The 19,403-nt window shown below is 39.3% G+C and overlaps 2 protein-coding genes across 5 annotated transcripts; one reads left to right on the top strand and one right to left on the bottom strand.

The window, feature by feature from the left end:
• Nucleotides 1-6,304: 6,304 nt before the first annotated feature.
• ccna2 (cyclin A2) lies at nt 6,305-9,911 on the bottom strand. Its single transcript, XM_085937840.1, has 8 exons — nt 9,330-9,911; nt 8,097-8,340; nt 7,902-8,008; nt 7,520-7,743; nt 7,241-7,445; nt 6,897-7,010; nt 6,696-6,829; nt 6,305-6,625 (listed from the first exon to the last, which is right to left on the bottom strand). Exons 1-8 carry the CDS (start codon nt 9,534-9,536, stop codon nt 6,574-6,576), a joined length of 1,287 nt encoding a protein of 428 aa, XP_085793966.1. The 5' UTR covers nt 9,537-9,911; the 3' UTR covers nt 6,305-6,573.
• A 1,183-nt stretch (nt 9,912-11,094) lies between these two features.
• st3gal5 (ST3 beta-galactoside alpha-2,3-sialyltransferase 5) lies at nt 11,095-18,984 on the top strand. Of its 4 annotated transcripts, none has more exons than XM_085905969.1 (8): nt 11,095-11,222; nt 13,524-13,616; nt 14,285-14,402; nt 14,799-15,008; nt 15,238-15,374; nt 15,873-16,059; nt 16,461-16,619; nt 17,321-18,984. In XM_085905969.1, exons 2-8 carry the CDS (start codon nt 13,585-13,587, stop codon nt 17,573-17,575), a joined length of 1,098 nt encoding a protein of 365 aa, XP_085762095.1. In that variant the 5' UTR covers nt 11,095-11,222; nt 13,524-13,584; the 3' UTR covers nt 17,576-18,984. The 4 variants fall into 4 exon arrangements, with proteins under 4 accessions (XP_085762095.1, XP_085762096.1, XP_085762094.1 ...); XM_085905970.1 differs by lacking the exon at nt 11,095-11,222 and adding an exon at nt 11,239-12,757; XM_085905968.1 differs by lacking the exon at nt 11,095-11,222 and adding an exon at nt 11,239-12,762.
• The last annotated feature ends 419 nt before the right edge of the window (nt 18,985-19,403 follow it).

Raw genomic sequence — 19,403 nt, 5'->3', positions numbered from 1 at the left:
AGGCTTAAATGGTTCTTTGCCAAAATCTTGCAGATTAAAATGTCCAACGTGATTCTGACAAGTACATTTTGAAAGCCTAACCAACATGCTATTGGTTGCTACCCCTAATTGGGTTATGTAAATAAAGTACTGTTCAAACCCTAATAAGGTAGATGCAATAAAAACAATAAGAATAATCTGTAACTATTTCTCCATCTATCATAACAAACTGGTACTTTGGTTGGGGTCACAGACAAGGAGGACATGGTAAAGTCTTACCTGCTGCGATGTGTCCTCTCTTGTTCAGGCTGCTCAGTAACCGGCATCTGTGCAGCGTATCGGGTGAAGAACGCGAACCTGAGGCCAGTCCACCTGTGGTGTCATCTTTCACCACATGTCTCCATGACCTCACAGGACAGTCTTCATTGATTGTGTCACCTTGAATTAAATGGGTATGTGCACCGAGTTATGAAAGAAGCGGTGTTTTAGACCAGGTCCACATTTATTTATTTTTAGATGCGAGGGAGTAGCAAAACTATTTTGACTCTGTACTTATTGTGACTATAAATGCCAGGTTTTTGTGAAGTAGAAAAATGGGACCAAGATAAATTATTCGCCAAAGCCAGAGCACCTGTACTTTATTTGGGACTAGATAAATATCAATCATTTCAAAACATTGGTAACTAAAAATGTGTTTAAGATTTACAATTTTTTTTTTTTTTTGAGAGGGCAAGTGTGGAACAACCAAGATGCTGTTGTTTATTCTTGCAGTACAAAAAGTAGAACAAATTGAGAATAAAATCAAAATAGATTGAGAAAATTTTTTGAAAAAAACATATACTTTTAAAATGTTCTAACATTGAGACTAATTTTTGTGTAATGGGCCACCTTGGAAAAAAAAACTTTTTTTTTTCAATTTCATAGGCAGCATACACTTTGATTACAATTTAATTCAATCTAATTGAATTACCGTTTGACCACTTGTATGTCATTCACATTTGTTTTATTGATGAGTGAATATATATTTTTAAACACATGCTGCTCGACTAGTGTTGCAGCTCAATTGCTATGCAAAGACAGCAGTGTTTTCAGGCATGTTCTCGAAGGAATGGGCCCGATGGGCATCATCATTACCACACGCACACACACACACACACACGCACGCACGCACGGACACACACACACACACACACACACACACACACACACACACACACACACACACACACAGCTCACATATCAGTGCACCTTAATTACAGTGACTTGTGAATAGCATCTGCTCATGCAGGCGAGCTTGTAGCCAATTTCCTCCAAGCCCAAATAAACAAGACGACTGGGCAGCTAATAACAGCCAGATCAGATTGAGTGAAGATCCAAGAAAGATTCTGTCAGTCCTCTGCGGGACACATCCCAATGTGTCATTGTCTTTCATGCAGAGTCATACAATTATCACCGGGTGGCTTCATTTCACATTGAAAGGCGAGATGGTATAAAATATGCCACATTATTGTATGTTCATTTTATAGTTATCTGGGTTCAAATACATTCCAAAAGTTCATCCATCCATCCATCATCGATAAATGTGTAATATTGTGAGGAATAAAGTTTTATTTTCTGAGGGAAAAAAATGAATAAACATGAATGCAGGAAATATTTTTTTGCATATTAACATCTAGCCATGACATAAATATCTATCTGTAATCTAATGGTTTTATGTAAAATTAAAGAGTAAATTACGATGAAAAATCATGCAAACTTGAGAATGAATTGTTTCAATACGAGAAAATGAAATATAACCCAATGTTTGCGAAGGTCTAACTATAACCAATGCTTGATAAAATGGTCTTAATTCAATCTTGTCTTGAAATCAATGGGCCAACTCCAGAAAAATCAATTTCTAAAAAAATGATTGTCAATAGTTGCTTGTGTTAAAGGACAAAGTGTTGCTGTACACCAATGTTGGCTTCTTACTCACGCAGTGGGAGTGACACTTGACATCTAGGATGGCGAAACTGTATTTCCAAGGCATGGACGCAATTACTCGCCCACGTAAATTAAATTCCATCATCAAGTCGCCTCAGCCTCATCGTTTCGCGGCTTGATCACACCCCACTGGATTCATTTCCCCTAATCACTAATGGCCTTATGGAACAGATTGATGAAAAAAAACAAGTGATTTATCACCCAATTAATCCTTGTTTACACTTGTTAATTTTATTCAAACTCTTTTTTTTTATGTTTTTTGTGCGTCTAACAGTGGTCGCAATTATTTATATGTCTTGCGCTTATTGGGCAAGTTGGGAAACCTAACTGAAATCTAAAGCTGTGCCAAAAATAGTAATTTCATCATAACTGTTCAATTTATGACAATTATTCAATCGAAAGGTATGAAGAGTGGCATTTACCAATTTGGCCGCTTGGGGGCGTAACTACATTGTATGATTGAGCTTTTTGAATTGTATATAAAGAAATTGGCGGACGGGCTTTTATCAGATATTTTCCTTTTCATTATATTTAATTTACATATTTATACAATACAGAAAATGGATGGATGTAACAGAAATTCACTTCATTTATCAACTGCTTATCCTTAGTTCTATTTAAAAAAAACAATAGCTTAAAGGGAAATGGAAAGTGGGTGAGTGGGGGGCTTAACTATCCAAACTTTTCACCCTTGGGCAGTTTTCCATCACCTGTACAATTACATGAATAATCCAGATGATAACCAAAAGGTACCACCGTGGTCAATATCAAGCTTTTTTTGTAAGTATGAAATGAGAAAAGGTCCATTAACAGGTAGCAAAAGATGTTTTAATAATAATGAGAAGAACAATGGTGAACTACAGCAAAGGGCAAAATACTGATGTCCTTTTAGGGCAAGCCAATAGGAGTCCATCACATTTGTTCTTTTTTTTTTTTTTTTTTGCTTACATCCATCCACGAGTAGAAGGTGGTCGTGGGGGGGACAATTCGTTCAGAGCACATGGCGGAGCTCCTGAACTGAGGAGGCGTTGGTGGCGTTGGCGGGGGTCTGTCGGAAAGATCTGGCCAGCTGCAGCGTGGCTTTGCCCACCGAGTGACGCAGCTGTTTGATGAGCATCCACAGCAACAGCATGAGGAGTCCCAGCAGCCCCAGCAGCATGGCCAGGTACACGCTCACATTCCAGCCCCAGTCCAGCTGCAGGGGCAGCGACGTGGAGGCTAGTAGGAATTTGCGGGGTGCCGGCATGGGCACACACACACACACACACACTCGTACAAAAAAAGACAACCAAAAAAGAACCAACTTGTCAGGGATGGAGCACGGAGGAACTTCCGACAGGTAGGAGAGTGCTAGGTGATGAAAGTCTCATCTATCGCCATGATTGAAATGAACATTCCCTTTTTCTTCCCGCAGCCGTGTTCTTTGCGCTCCCGTCTCACTCTACCTGACAAGAAAGAAAACGGAAGGAAGGAAGGATGGAAGGAAAGAAGGAAGGAGGAGGAGGGACTGGCATGTCACTGGCTGCATGCACATGACTGGAGGAAAAATATTACAACAAATTCTTATATTTTTACATGCAGTTTACGAAACTGGTAAAATCCACATCCCCTCTTTGATTTGGGAGTGGGAAACACATTTAAAGTTACACAACATAGAGTTCATCAATATGCCACATAGGAAGCTTTAGCTTTTTTTAGTATTCTTTCAGATCTTTTGACACTTTTATGACTCATCGTAGTGCCATCACTGTTTATCGACTCAAATCCAACAATTTCACTGGACAAACATGAAAGAGGGTCTGGTCTCCTCCCCATGCTTGTTTAAGAAATTCATGTTTGGTCACTACTGTTATGACTAAAACAAACCTCTAGATGGTAGTGTCGCATCACATTGAATTTGACAGAACAGAATTTGAGTAGAGAATAAGAGGATACGTTTCTGCTTGCTACATTGCGGTTCGTTTATCGCAATAGGTGGGAGGTGGGAAAAAAAACACCGGCCAACAACTTTCCGCATAGTAACACTTGACCACCCCCACTGACTTCGTCCAGGCGCATCCAAGGCGCTCCTGGTGTCATCCAGGGGCATCCAAGGCGGCCCCGGCGTCGTCGAGGTTTTGTTCAGGCGCATCCAAGGTGGTCCCGGCGTCGTCCAGGCACATCCAAGGCAGTCTCGGCATCGTCCAGGCGCATCCAAGGCGGTCCCGACATCGTCCAGGCCATCCAAGGCGCATCCAAGGCAATCCCGGTGTCGTCCAGGCGCATCCAAGGTGGTCCCGGCGTTGTCCAGGCACATCCAAGGTAGTCCCAGCGTATTATTTGTACGATGTGTCCTCTCTGCATCCACTGCAGCCTGGTCATCCTGGAAAATGGATCCTCCCATCTGTGGTTTCTTCACAAGGTTTCTCATTTCGCCGAGTAAGAGTTTTAAATTTTCCTTGCCCTCCCGGGTGTTTAAGATCAGGGGATGTTTAGAATAATTGTCCATTTTTGCACATATTGTCCTGAATGTTGTTAGCTACCTAAAATGAGATGTAACAAAGTCAAATTCGTTGTTTGGCATGATAAAACTTGGCAAATAAAAAAAATATTTGATCCAGATGCAGGCCAAGCAGTCGTCCTCATACAGGTGCACCCCAAGCAGGCAGTTATAGCTTCATTTAAGCGCAGGCGCAGGGCAGGTGCAGGCACATGACATAGCCGCGAATAAAAGACGGATGCTAGTTGTATTAGTCTGTCGATGGTGTTTTCCATAATGTGTTAGCATCAAGCTAACCAAGTTTTGCATTCATCACATTTTCTACACATACTGTGTCAAATCTGTATTGGGTGGTTAGCAGCCACAAAAATAGTTGAGCTACTACGCTTAAATCAATTTTTAGTACACATAATATATGCCCGTGAGTATTGTTATATTTTCTGCCTACAAGTGTTGCTGCAAAGTTTGTGTTCAAATATTGGTGTTGAATTGGAGTTATAACAGCTTCAACATTAATCTAGGTTTGTTAGCATTAGTAAAAAGTAAAAATAAAAGATTTTATGAAAGTATGTCTGTAGTTAAAACATAATCTAATGATATTAAATCAGAAGTATACAACATAATATGAAATTAGGATAAATATTACTTCTCTAAAACATTTAAACCCTCAAACTCGGCCACAATATGGCAATATTAATATTCCAGCTGGTTATCAACAATTTGGGGCAGTCACTGTATCAACCAATTGAAAACAAAGCAACAGTGCACATCATATTTTCAAATAGACAATATATACACATTTATCACGAGACATACCTTTAAATGTTTTCATATGTCGGGGCAAGTCTATAAGCAGTTCTAACAGTGCACACCATTTCCATACATTTGGAAAGCGGTTTAGAAGAAATCGTGAAGTATGGTAGGCTAAGCTATGAGCTAAAGCTAAATTGTGTTGCCCCGAATGCTAGGTTAGCGCTAAACTACGTGCAAACGATAACTATTACTACAATACTATCAATATTAGTACGACAATAGTTTATCGTTTCATTCAACGAGGTTGTTTATTATTACATTCTTCATATTATTGCTGGTGTTGGTAGTATTTAACTTATAATACATAGTTCTTACCTAATACATTTCAACGCTATTCGAAATGGACAGCGGGCATTCGATTACACACCCGCGCAGCACTCGAGAATCAACCTAGTATTCACGGTTAATTACTGATTAAAATGAACTATATGAAAAAAACGAATACAATGAATTAAGTCGTCAAATAAAATACTAGATTTAAAAAAAAAAAAAAAAAGGCCACAATAACTTACTTTGTCACGAATAACTATATGATGCGGTCTGTTGAAGAAATGAACCATTGCTTCCTTCATGCCTGTCGGTCTTCCGTAGCCACTTCCTTATTCACTCATCCAGTGGAGCCCAAACCTTTTCAGCTCGTGAGCAACTTTTGAAATGACCAAGTCACAAAGATCTATACACTAAAAATAATAATTATATATACTGACAGCGGTCATGAACACGCTCCTGTATTTTGATGAAAACTGTACTTACTTGGTTAGACTTCAAGAACTTCACAGTAACGACCCTACTTTGTAATGTGCTAATGAAAAAATATTGTCTAAATTGCCGCGTAATTAAACGGATCATTCATTACCTTTTCCGAATTAACCAAGCTGAAGGTTTCATAGTTTGAACCTCTCCTCTGCTTCCACCTTGTGGTCTTTCAGAACACCACACGTTAGTAAACCAAGGGCACTTTTAGTGTGAATTTTATTTACAAGAGCTTTTGACAGTCCTGAGAGATGACCTGACAGCATAAACTGTCACCCAAATTGACAAACAACTCCATGACTGACAAACATGTTTAATGTGTAAAACTGAACTGTTTTAACACAACTCGGTGGACTTGTAGAAAACAATCCCAGCAATTACAACTGCTTGGGCATAAAACCAGCTTGTAATTATTTACACTTTCATCTGATTTTAAAACCATATTAAAACACTATGAACGTCAGTAATTAATTATTTAAAAAAAAAAAAAAAAAAGTACTTGGGGAACAGGTCACAAGGAAAAAGATAAGTGACAGAAAGCAAAAAATGTCAAAAACGGGTGGGTTTCAATCAAACTGCAGAGTGGCCGGAGGTTCAATGATTGAAACTTCATGATGCCTGAAAAGAAATCATTTTTAAAAGTCTTATCAATTATGAAATTTAAAATCACTGTGGCGCTAATTCTTACTTGGAAGTCTTGTACTTTTCCCTAATTGACTGCTGAGCATGTTGAGGTGAATTCAAGTACATCTGGTGAAGATCGTCCACGCATGGCCTCAGGTTCTCCAGGGTATAGCCCGTCTTCTCCACCAGGGACTTGGGCTTCAACAAAAACCCGTTACATGGCATGCACCACAGCCCAAAGGTTCACGAGAAATCGAATACATACCCATGATGCACCAGTGATTGTGTTGTTGGCCAGAATGTAGGCAGCAGCAGCAGTCTGAGAAGGCAGGTACTTCAGGAAGGGGTCAGAATCCACTAGACTGAGCTCACCAAGATACTGTTGACAACATTTTTTTTTAATACATTTAAAATCATTCAGCGCCATGCAACATAACTCTGGTTTCTACAGTTTTTCTCGCCAGCATGTCCTACTTAGTATTTCTACATCAAATTACGCATGCGCGTCTGCAACAACTAGACATTGACTAATCGTAAAGCTGAGATTTTCCTTTAACCTCTTGTCATCAAATTTTTCAAGTTACTGTATAGGGGTTATTTATTTCTCACCATGGAGAGGCTCTCCACCTGCTTGCTGGCAGGGTGGTGCAGCAAGTACTGGGTGAGGAATTGGTTGATGGTGGGTGCCGCCAGATCGAAGGAGAGCACTTTGAGCACCAGCTGCTCCATCCTCAGCACTTGCTTCTTAGTGTAGGTGTCATCTGTGATGTAGACGAACTCCGACACCTCCGGAGGGTAAATCTCCTCAAATTTGCTGCATGAGTTTGTGGGTGTAAAGCAACATTACAGGTCGGCGATGGCGACTGAGAGTGTTGAACGTCAACTTACGAGGCCAGCAGCATGGCGGCGGTGCCCACCAGCTGCAACTTGCCACGTAGCACCGACATGGACGATAGGAAGCGGTCGATGTAATTGACGGCCAGGTAGAGCGTCTCGTTCTGGAGCTTGTACTCTTCACCCACCTCGACCAGCCAGTCCACGAGGATGGCACGCATGCTGTTGGTGATATCAGGCTGCTTTTTCATGTAGCACGACCGGGGTCGGCACTTCACCTGCAGGAGGATTCGGCCGCATTTAAAATGTGCAGCTCCCAAACCTTTGGGCCATTTACACATTGTATGATTCAGAACTAATTCTGTTGAAAGGATAACAATTGTTCTGCTCATCACTGCCAGACATTAACATTATAGCATGCCATACGATGTTTCACCTCCATTTCCCGCAAGTATGCGTGAATCTCTGCAGCGTATTCGGGCACCTCTCGGACACTGACAGTCTTCTCCTCGCCCTCGACCACAGACATGTCCATGGGAGAGTCTTTGGAAAAAATTGAGTCATGAGTTCATATTAGGTTATTTATTTTAAAAAAGGGGAAAACCACAACACTTGCAGTCAAGTCACTAACCAAAACTGATGTCCATAGGTGGTGGTGGGATGTCAAGTGCAGCCAGAGGTTGGCGCAGACTGGCGACTGTATCGTCAATCTTGAGTGGCGAGTCCTCTGCGAGCACCTCAACCTTCGTAGCGGCACCATCGCAGGGCTTCTTGACAGGGTCTTGGGAGGGTTGGTCCACATGAATTTGGAAAGGAGGTGGCTTGGAGACTTTGTTGATTTCTTCATTTTTACATAATGGGTGCTTTGGGGATCCCTGTAAGCAGAATACAGTACAGGGCTATAAATGACTTGCCCTTTTTATAGGCATTTAAAAATGAAGAATGAGCTAAAGCTCCCAAAACAAGTCTAACATTTCTTAACCTCATTGGGGAACTCCATGCAAATAGATGCAGGTAGGTTTAAAATCCAAAGATGATCATTTAACCATTTAAGGACAATTAGCAGCTAATCGTGCAATTTAAATGTATGAAAGAGCTCACAATGTAGCGCAAAGTTAAACATACACGTTTTATTTGCTATGCCGTTCAAATCATGTCATCTACAGACTTATGATTGAAAAGGGGGAGAGTCACTCCTAATGCAAGCACAGCTTTATTAATTTAATACCAGTTGCTCATGCTCTGGCTTGCAGCTAGACTTTCCATTTCTGTGTTATATGCTAGACTGCCATTTCATTGTGCGAGCATTTTGTACATTTGGTCTGAATGAGTCATTTGCTCTCCAATTTGTGTGTACAAAGGTTGTGTACCGTTATTTTTCTGCAGACAATATACTGTATTAATTGTGGCCAAATAAATGCTTTCTTTACATAATGACAACGTGATATACTTTAGGACATGTAGGCTCATGTTTTTAAAAGGCAGAGCGTAAGATGAATAATTATAACCTACTTTAAGACGGGTTATTTTTTTCGTTTAATAATAAAAAAAAAAGTCATACTTTTAAAGCACACTTAGGCTTATTTTTAAAGTAGCATGCTGCAAAGCGAATTTGTAAAGAATGGAAGTTAGAAAATGGCGGACTAAAGGGCCAAGGTTACTACCACTTGGGCAATACATTTACACGCAAAAAAAGGCACCATGCTAGAATTAAACAGTCATTAATTTAACGATGTCATTTGTGTAACTGACAGTTGACTCGTTGTTTTTTTTTTAAATGGGTTAAATACATCATATCTAGCTTAGCATGCGAGCTAACTAGCTGGTAAAAGGACCAACAGGCGGGTAGAGCTGCTGACCTGACCTGTTTATGAGCGCGCTGGTCATGGGGTTTGCTCCTCTGGTTGTTCTGCAAGGCGCCCAGCACGGTCCTGGTGGCCGCGGGCCTGGGCGGTATGTTCTCCTGGTTTTCCGAGGCAGCTCCCCGGGGCTTCAGCGAGCCTCGCAGTCTTGCCAGCATGTTTTCTTGGTTATGGATGTCGCTGGTTTGGCTACGGTTTGCGCCAGACATGCTTCGAGTTGGCCTCTATTGCACCCCTCAAATTAATAGTTGAATGCTAGTTTAAAATTTCCCTCCCTTTGCAACGATATCAAAGAAAAGCTCAAGTTAGCTGCGACCTTGTGGAAGATAACAGCGCTCTTTCAACCAAAAGCCAAGTTAACACTTGAAAGAGGAACGGAACACGTGGAGGGGGAAGCGATAAAACGGGAAAATATTTTCAACAGACCCAGGACTTTTAGGGTGCCATTACTTCAATTTCCACCAACCTTCAAGGCAAGCCGACCTGCCGCCCCGATGCTGCTTTCCGTTGCCTCACTAACTCGCTTAAATTTGCTGTTGCCTTTCTCTCATTCAAGCAGCCCGCGAGGATTGAAACTGACCAATCAGCAGCCGCCTATGTAGTGACGCTCCTTTGTCGACGGCAAACAAGCAGGGACATATGGGTTTGATTGCAAATTCAAAACCGGTTCGAAGTTGAACGCAAGTGTTATTTATGTGGAGACTCGTATTAATTTAAAATACTTAGACTGTATTGATTTCTTTTGAGGAATCGTTTTTTTCCCTTCCATAACCTCAGACAAAGAACGTTACCTTTGGCTTTTGAGATTATGGAGTTTATTTAAGATAGCTACATTGTCTAATCAATTATATCATCTCCCCTTTCCGGTATAAAATGATGATTAGGATTAAGATAAGGAAGAGTATAATATGATGTGGATTAGGGATAGGCAATTTAAAGGCCACGATTGTTCACGAGTGCTACTTGAGAGGATGGACACTAATGACACTCATGACATTTTAAATGTCAATTATTAATATCAGTGCAAATATGTGCCCCATTTTTCATAATATTACATTGTTTAAAAGACACACTGTTGCAACCCGACAAGAAAAGATTGAGATAACAACAAAATAAACAAAATAGCCACAGTGATTTTTTTTCCAAAGCAAAGGATTTTTTTGCATGAAGATTATTCAATGAAACAATTCATTGTTTAATGACATTTTACTGAACTATTTATTAGTGTCTATTTGAGCTCTTTCAATCAGTCCTCCCTACCGGAAGCAGTGTGGACACTCCTTCAAATGTGACCCCTGATCTCTGACTCCTCAGCCCTGGGGTTTCATGGCTGCTGGCCTACTTAAATGCACATCATTTGAATAAAGGTGCCAATTTCTTAAAATTAGTAAGACAAGATCAGGAGCATTTAAGACAGACGTACAAGACCATTCCTAAGGAGTGACTGCAAAAGAGTTGGAACTTCCCTTTAAAGTGTTTGTCATTATGAGCAATTGGGAACAATTCATATAGCACATGCCTGGAAATGTCTCAGAGTAACAATCTGATGAATGTTCTCAACAGATGACTGCAAAAGAAACAAAGAAACACGGTTTGACGTTAAAATGGCGAGAGGGATGGTGCACACATTCTCATTTGGGCCAGTGTTGCGCCTGAACATGCGAGACACGTTAGTTCATTTTCAGGGACAGCTTGTTCCTGCCCTGTCCTTTTAGGTCAGTATTTTAAAAGTATCAAAGTATTGGTCTTTGCGTCTGAAGTGAAACGTCTCACTGTGACTTTGAACCGGCGGCGTTGTGGTGAAACGTGAGCATTCCTTCCGAACATCCCGAACATGGCTCCGTCATTCGCCGCTTGGCTCATGATTGCCCTTGCACTGTGTCGGACCTGCGCCGGTGAGCATTTATTCACTTCTAGGACTCACTAGGACGGAAATGTCCCCTTCATTTTTTTAATGTCAGGTGAAGAATTGTATTTTGTATTATTTGGTCAAATCTAACCCAACGTAATATAAACGTCATCTAATAGAATGTGTTTTTGGAATCACTTTGAGGTTTTGAATGGTTTCTCTTGGCACATTTGTAAAACTGCTGGGACAAAAATTGGACGGTCGAACTGACTCGACTTGCTGGGCCACTCCGATTTTTGACCCAGCAGATTTCAGGGTGATACTCGTACATTAAATAAGCACGACCTATAAATATATGCCATCGGATTTTAAAGTTCAACTGCGACAACCATCCAAAATGTATTCAAAGGCACAGCTTTGAAAGAACGGATCATTTCATGAGAGCATGCTCTCAAGACAAGTATGGTAGCCCTTTAAAAAACTTCTATGAAGTTCATTTTTTTAACGTCAGTGGGGGTGTTACTGTGCAGAAAGCCGTCGGCCAGTGTTTTTTTTCCTCCCACCTATTGCCGTGCCCTTTGAAAAAGTTACAGACCTTTAAATGGGCCAAATTAAATTGATGTTTTTACTATTACTTGTTTTACAAGCTACCTTATCCTTTGCTGAGAATGAACAATGAATTTTTGTTTTCTGTATGTTTTTGTTCCGTATCTCTCAAGCCATACAGCCATTGTGTTAGTTCCTGTCAGCCCTAACATAGGACATCCTAGGCTTTTCACATTTGCCGTAACCGAGTCCCGATGTCCTCTCAAAAGCACAACATTTAAAAAAAATAATGAAACAATAAATAAAATAATGATATCATAATAATAATAATAATAATAATAATAATAATATAATAATAAAATAATAAAATAATAAAATAATAAAATAATAATGATTTCCTCATATCGCCGGCTGGAGATCAGCTGGGCCCAAGCAAAGGCAACAAGTTTTGGCTCCTTTGCTTCTGTTCGTTAATCACAAAACACTTTCCACAGCAATCACAAATGTATAACACAATAAATAAATAAATAAATAAATAAATAAATAAATAAATAAATAAATAAATAAATAATATAAATAAAAAAACACCACAAACTTCTTCAAACTCTTCATTATTTTAAATCCAAACCACCGATGTGCGGTGAGCTTTTATTACGAAGGTGCCCAAGCCGCTGATTTGACTTAGTCTTTCCGAGCGGAGGCTGGCCTTGGCCTCATCGCAGTGACAATTCTACTAAATGCACGTGTAAAATATCTTGAATTAATTCAAATGACAACTGTCTTCAACTGGGATTATAATTTATAAAACTCAAAATCTGTCCACCCAGACGTTTTGGTAAAATTAAAATCCGAAGACTTGCCATAGTCTCGCGTGGTTTTGTGAGGTTTGGATGGGTTTGTTCCACGCCCCTTTGAAACTGCCGGAGTCCATCGTCCGACACATAAAGATGAGGGAGAAGCCGAATTAATACAATTACAATAAATAAGACTCTTGATTCGAAACATTCCCGTCAAGATGAAGTAGTGGGATCCATGGTAAGGTGAGTCCCCTAAAAAATGACAGAACGTGTAGAAACGTCACTGATGTTGCTTGAGATGATTTGTTTATCTGTAGCGAGGACTGAAATGGAGGCTGGGGCAACATAATGTCGTTTGTGCTATTATAACATATTTGTCGAACATTCGCATCGAAACCAATTTTAATTAAGATTCTGTTAAAATTTGATTGAACCCTCTGTTCAAGTTCACCGTCAAATTTGACAATTTGAGAAAACGTATGTAGGTTATGCTAATAGACTGGTCTTGTGGAGTTCCCAGAAAGAAAAAAAGAAAGAAAGAAAGAAAGAAAATAAGAAAATAAATGAGTTACTTTATTGATCCCCGGGGGGAAATCCACACAGATTTTTAGAAATTGTGACAAGACTTGAACATGTGAGTCGCAGGCGGATCCATCATATCCCCCCAAGGTTAAAGTGGGCAGGATAAAAATAATGTATACATTGATTTTAGAATATAAAATTAGATGTATGTTCTTAACTACGGAGGACCAAAACTGCCAAAATCATAAATAAAAGTAAAGCTAAAAAAATTGCTTTTATTTTTTTTTCAGCTTTGATTTTTGCTTTTTTTTTATTTTGGGAGTTTTCTTCCTGAAATGCAGAAGTACATTTTATGCAAACGCGGTGGCACAGTTGTATTTTTTGGCCTTTGACCCAACACAAGATGGACATTGTTCTGTTGCTTCCTGCCTGGTTGGTTGGATGAATGGTTCAGACAATTTCTTTCATTGTCCCATGTACAGGTTAAGATCCTTGCTTCATCATAGAAAGCAGATCATCTATTATGGTGTGAATGCTGGGATCATGAAGCTTCCAAAACGCTGGGCAGCACACAGGTGAGGTGCATGAAATGATTTTTCAGAAAAAAAAATCATCTAATTGTTTTATTTGTGTCAGGCTACTTTATATACAAATATGTGCCATGAAATAAATGATTCTAAGCTACATATTTTCAGATGACAAATTCTTAATGCTCTGTAGCACATGAATCCAATTTTGATCTAATGACTTCTTTGTAGACTCTTTTAAGTGTTGGCAGTTTTATTGGTAGCTTTCCAACCTTGACTACCTTCCAACCACCTAGTTGTCACATTTACTGCTTCTTCTTATTCCCGTTATGAGTCTTTCTTGCAGACCTCTTACCTAGTTGAATGTGGTCAGGTTACCAGACAGGCTTCGTGGCATGCCAGGTTCTCTTTTTATTTTAACAGTTAAAACCAGCAGATGTGAGTGGCGTAAAATAAAGTAATGTCTTACATACTCAAAAAAAAAAAAAAAGAAGCAGAGGCAATGCCTTGGCAAGTTATGCAACCACTTCAGACTGTTTGGATTTCTGGTATCATCTGTTGTATTTGTCTGACAGTGAGTAGCTTTGTGCTTAAGGTGATAGCGCTTTTGTATTTGAAATATTTACATATACTTAATGTATGTAAAATGCAAAAAGGCAAACCAGGTAAGATTAATGTTGATTCTTTCTGTTTTGTGTTTGTCTCTTTGTGTCCAGACGTGCGTTTCTATTGGCGGGAATTTTCTGCGTGCTCTGTCTAGTGATCGTTTCATCTCGGTCTGGTAAAGACGCACTTAAACCTCTGGATTGGCATGTCAGCCCCGAGTATAAAAAGGTGAGGAGACATTGTTTTTCCTATTATGTGTTCAAACAGATTTACTTTTATTTACATTAGAAGTAATGAGGGCAACACAATTTCATTGTGTCGCTATCAAAGTCCGCCTTGTATAATATCAGACGCATTTCTCTAATTGAAACTATCAATGCTGCGACTTTCTGCTTGTCCCATCAGGTGGTACCACCACAAGTAACTTGCATCATTCTGTTTGGAAAAACATGGGTTGGTTTAATAAGAAAGGTTTAACCAACCCATGTTTTTACGTGGTCTTGGGAGCTGTGTCCCAAGACCATGTCCCTTGAGATTGTGCAAGTGTTCGTCATGTGGTGACTTCTCGTAATTATCTTGTGTTTGTCATTATTGTTGAAATATTTCATGTCACTTTTGTTGCAGCTAGTGCACCAAAATGTTGTCAAAGTACTTGAGCGGCAATGTCACCGCGAAAGCACCAGGCAGGGGCTTTTGGCTCGACTCCCGGCTTCCAGTCACGTGACCCAGCCCTTCCTGTGGAAGGACACACCGCTTTCAAGCGACTTCTTCAAGTACCCACCCCCTTTTGGGTTCAGAGGTCTTCAGGGAAATGTAGCGGCTCTGCTTCAGCAGGTGATGTGTGTCCATAGATTGCAATACGTTCAGTCTGTATTTTCTTTTCTTTTCTGTATTTTCCTTCAAATATCCCCCACTTGGATATCATCACTGTTTTATGATTCATTATTTCAAACAGCTCCTTGTATTTACTGCACCACTGATATCGCTGGTGAATAACTTTGTGCAACTGTGTGTCTGTTTTTCTTTCTTTTGTTTTTTTTTAAATGTTACTTTATTTCCAAAGTTGCCAGAGTCCAACGAAGCACCCTCGTTCAGAAATGCTCCTGATACATGTCAGCGCTGTGTGGTCATTGGAAATGGAGGCATTTTGAAAGGCCTGGAGCTGGGTCCTTTCATTGATCGTTTTGACATCATTATAAGGTTAGTATACGTCCAAGAAAAAATCTAATTATTGTTTAAATGGGCATTGTCTAGGCTGTAAACCATTAAGGTTTATGAACTAATCATTTGCTTGAATTTTGAATTCAGATGAAGACTAAATTCATTTTACTGTCTGAAGTATTTCCTTTGCAATCATCCCTGAGTACATTTGCGTGGACATATTAGTCCACCACTTTAACTCAAAATTTGTGTTGTCCCAGTTCATACTCCTGTAAAGGATATCAAATGACCAGTTGTTGTGTTTATTGAGCCCTCTGGATGGCACTCTGCTCACCATTAAGAACACTGACTTGCCATTTCTTAAGCCCCTTCCTTTGAACCAGCAGTGCCATCTGGAGGAGTCCAAAAAATACATCTGGTTCATGAAGCAAATTTGAATCTGAATTTTTCCATCAGCATTTTACAAACAATACATTTTTGAATTGATGTGCTCCTAATGCAAGACCCTGACTCTTCCTTGTGTCTTGGCTACGCCAGGTTGAACAGCGGTCCTCTCGGAGAGTTTAGTGTTGACGTTGGGAATCGAACCAGCATCAGGATGAGCTATCCAGAAGGCACGCCCACTCACTGGCTTGACACGGACCCTCAAACAGTATTTGTAGCTGTTGTATACAAAGGCGTAGATGTCAGCTGGATCTCCGCAATGATTAACAAGCTCACTGTGGTGAGGACTATTGTTTTTTTTTTCTTTGTCTGTCGGTCGCTCTGGCGTTTTGCTACCAGCAGTTTTGTCTCCTAATGTTTGTAAATGACTCATCATGTTTACTGGGTTCTAATTCATTATTCATGACAGGAGTCAGTTCTTGTTTTGTAAGACAGGTCTCACTTCTTGTATGAAATGAAGGCGATTTCTTGTTCCATTCAAACTGAACTCAAGGTTTGGAGGTCCACCAAGACATTTTTATGCAGTCTTAGATACTGTGGGCAATGTACTAATCGATCTGTTTTTGTCATGGAATGAGAGTCACATTTGGAGAATACAAGCAACAGCAGCTAATTTCCACATCACTGTTACAGCATCCGTGATGAAGAAACAAGAAATATGACATGCGCTTTCTGTTGCAGCCATTGTGGGACTGGCTATTCTTCTGGCAGGATGTTGCAGAGGAAATCCCCCTTGAACCCAACAGGTTCAGACTCTTAAATCCACTCGTCATTAGAGAAACAGCGTTAGATTTACTCAAATTCTCCCCGCCTACTACACGCTTGTGGGGCTGGGACCAGGTAAGACACTGCATAAAAGTGACACACCAATTTTACAGTATATCTCAGGATTTTCTTTTTTTAAAGGAAGATTAAGACAAGGTGAAGACATCTAAATTCATTTTATGATACTGTATACATATTAACGAGCCACAAGAGCAGGGGTGTCTAAGCCTTTGACTTGACTTGACTTGACTTTTTCCTGTGGGGCCGCATGCAGAAAATGAACATTTATTAACTTATACCTATTAAACATAATACCATCCAGTCAGTCAAGCAATTATATATAATAATTATTTTGCTTCCTCACGACTTTCGCTTAAAAGTGATAAGGCAAACTAATGGCAGGTCACAAATGGACCCTGGGTTGTACTTTGGTCACCACTGTATCCAGAAAGTGTCCTTGAGCGGATGTTAGGGCTCTAAAACAAACAAACAACAGATATTATTTTAATATTTTGGAATATTTTGATTTGAATATTGATATATATACACGTGCTCGCTGAGTTGTATCAAATTTTCGAGAATTGCAATAGCCGAACCCATTTTCAATTTCAAAATAGACAATGCACAATGATATTTTGAAAACATCTTAATAATTTCCTACCTAGAAAGCAGTAGACCACCTCAACAATTTTTGTATTGTTGCTAAATTCCCTAAGATCTGTAAGACTTACTAAATCCTTGGAATGATATTTAGTGTTTGTTGTCTTGTTCTGCAGAATGTCCCCACCCTAGGCGTCTCTGCACTGGATTTAGCGAGTTTGCTGTGTGACGAGGTGAGCCTCGCAGGCTTTGGCTACAACCTCTCCCAGGAAAGGAGTCCAATGCATTATTATGATCAGCTACCTATGAGTTACATGCTGTGGCAGGGTATGCACAATGTGAATGAGGAGACCCAAGTCCTTAAAAGTCTCATCAAAGAGGGAACCATCACTGACTTGACGGGTGGCGTTCATTGCTCCTTCTGCCCTTGATTACCTCCAAACCTACAGTCTCCTATAGAAGTACTACTTGAACTTCAAGGTCAATTCTTTTGGCTGTATACCGAAGATATTTGGGTTTCGGATCAAAAGGTGAACATGAGACAAAAGTTGACAATTCCAGATTTTGTTTAATGGTATTGTAATTCAAGATAGCACTTTTTCTTGAAAGCCACCCACTTTTCACATTCCTGCTGTTCAAATACTTTTTTTGAGGAGGGGGGGTGCTGTATATACAGTACTGTCAAGCATTATCTTTTAGAACAGTGCTGTGCATGGATAAATATTTGGAAACAGAAACACTAAATGGTTTGTTGAGATCTTTCAACTAAACGTTATATAAGCAAGCATGGGAGAAACATTTAGTAATTTTCTGAGAGTGCACTGAAATGAACAAAAATACTCTTAACTTACCTTTCTGTTCCTTAGTTTACAGCAATTTTAATCATTTGATCAATTTTAAAGTGACCAATGTCTTTTTTTTTTTTTTTTTTATTTTTTTTTATAAAAGTGTTTTATTCCATATGAACATGAACACATTCCTTCATCAGATAAAGTACTTCTGGCTGCCTATATTTCAAATGTCATATCTGAAGACTAGTATAATATATTTGAATGTTATTCTATTTCATTTTAGGTTGTAATGAAATATTTGTCTATGGATCGGTATTTGTAACAAATCTGAATAGTCGCTGTTTACCTTAAGTAAAATGTTTTTGTTTTTTTTCACAAAGTATATATGCTTTGACAAAGTACAATATTTTTATTAACACTGGACAAATCTGCAAAGCAAATTTTAATGTGTAGCTACTGAAAAAGGTGAATTTGTGTTCACCTTAAAATCTGTTTGGTAAATGAAAATCAAATTTAAAAGTAATCAATTCCTACCATGTGCAGTACGTGTATTTCTAAAAAACAGACACAACTTAGACATCACTACAAGCGTCGCATATTTTACCAGGTTATTTTTTGTGACATAATTTCCCAGTTTGTCAATTGACACATTTACCTTTCAAGAATCTTTCATAATAGTGTGTAAAAAGCTACTGTAGCTTATCACTCCAAAATATGAATTTGTTAATGTATTCATTTCTTGTGTTTTTGGGCTCTGTGACTATTTATAAATTTCAGGGAGATGGCTGATTTGTGTGTGTGTGTGCGTTGATAAAATCAAAGCTACCACAAAGCCAAATAGTAGCCTTGTTCTATTCAGATCAGAAAATGTCCTTGGTCTCAGAAATTCCTAAATAAGAATGAAAATAGACTTAGTCACTTGCATGCACTGATTACAATCTTATGAATGATGATATGTCTCAAACTGTTTTTGTTTTTTTTGCACGGTCTACACTGTTCTTTTTATCTAAATAAATACATCTAACATGGGAATAAACTTTGGGAATAAACTTTGCATTTTATTTTAGGTAAGTGAACATTGCTTGTTTTGTTAAAAAAAGGTCAATTACACAGGAACCTAGGGCATACTATTCAAAAAACAACCAGTGCTATGTTTGTCTGGAGCTGGCCCAAATTTCTCAAGCACCACGCTGTCCCTTGATGTGTGTCCCTATGAAACAATCAGCAGGAGACGATTGGCCTCTTCCACAGAGAGCAAAATGTCTGTTGCAATGACTAGGAGTCAGTTTGAGTACATATCCACTTTTGCCCTGGACTTGGCCCGTGAGGTTTCTGACAAGGACCATCATGTTCCTTGTGATAATGCCTTTGATAAGATTGCTGAAACTTTGAACCAGTTCAGTTAAACAATGATCTGATTACCCTGAAAGAAAATCTAACTACATTCAAAATTCCTATGTCAAATACG

Source organism: Syngnathus leptorhynchus, chromosome 2 (genome assembly GCF_054491065.1).
Source record: "Syngnathus leptorhynchus isolate UIUO chromosome 2, UIUO_Slep, whole genome shotgun sequence".
Taxonomy (NCBI): domain Eukaryota; kingdom Metazoa; phylum Chordata; class Actinopteri; order Syngnathiformes; family Syngnathidae; genus Syngnathus; species Syngnathus leptorhynchus.
This window is presented reverse-complemented; position numbering and strand designations above follow the sequence as displayed.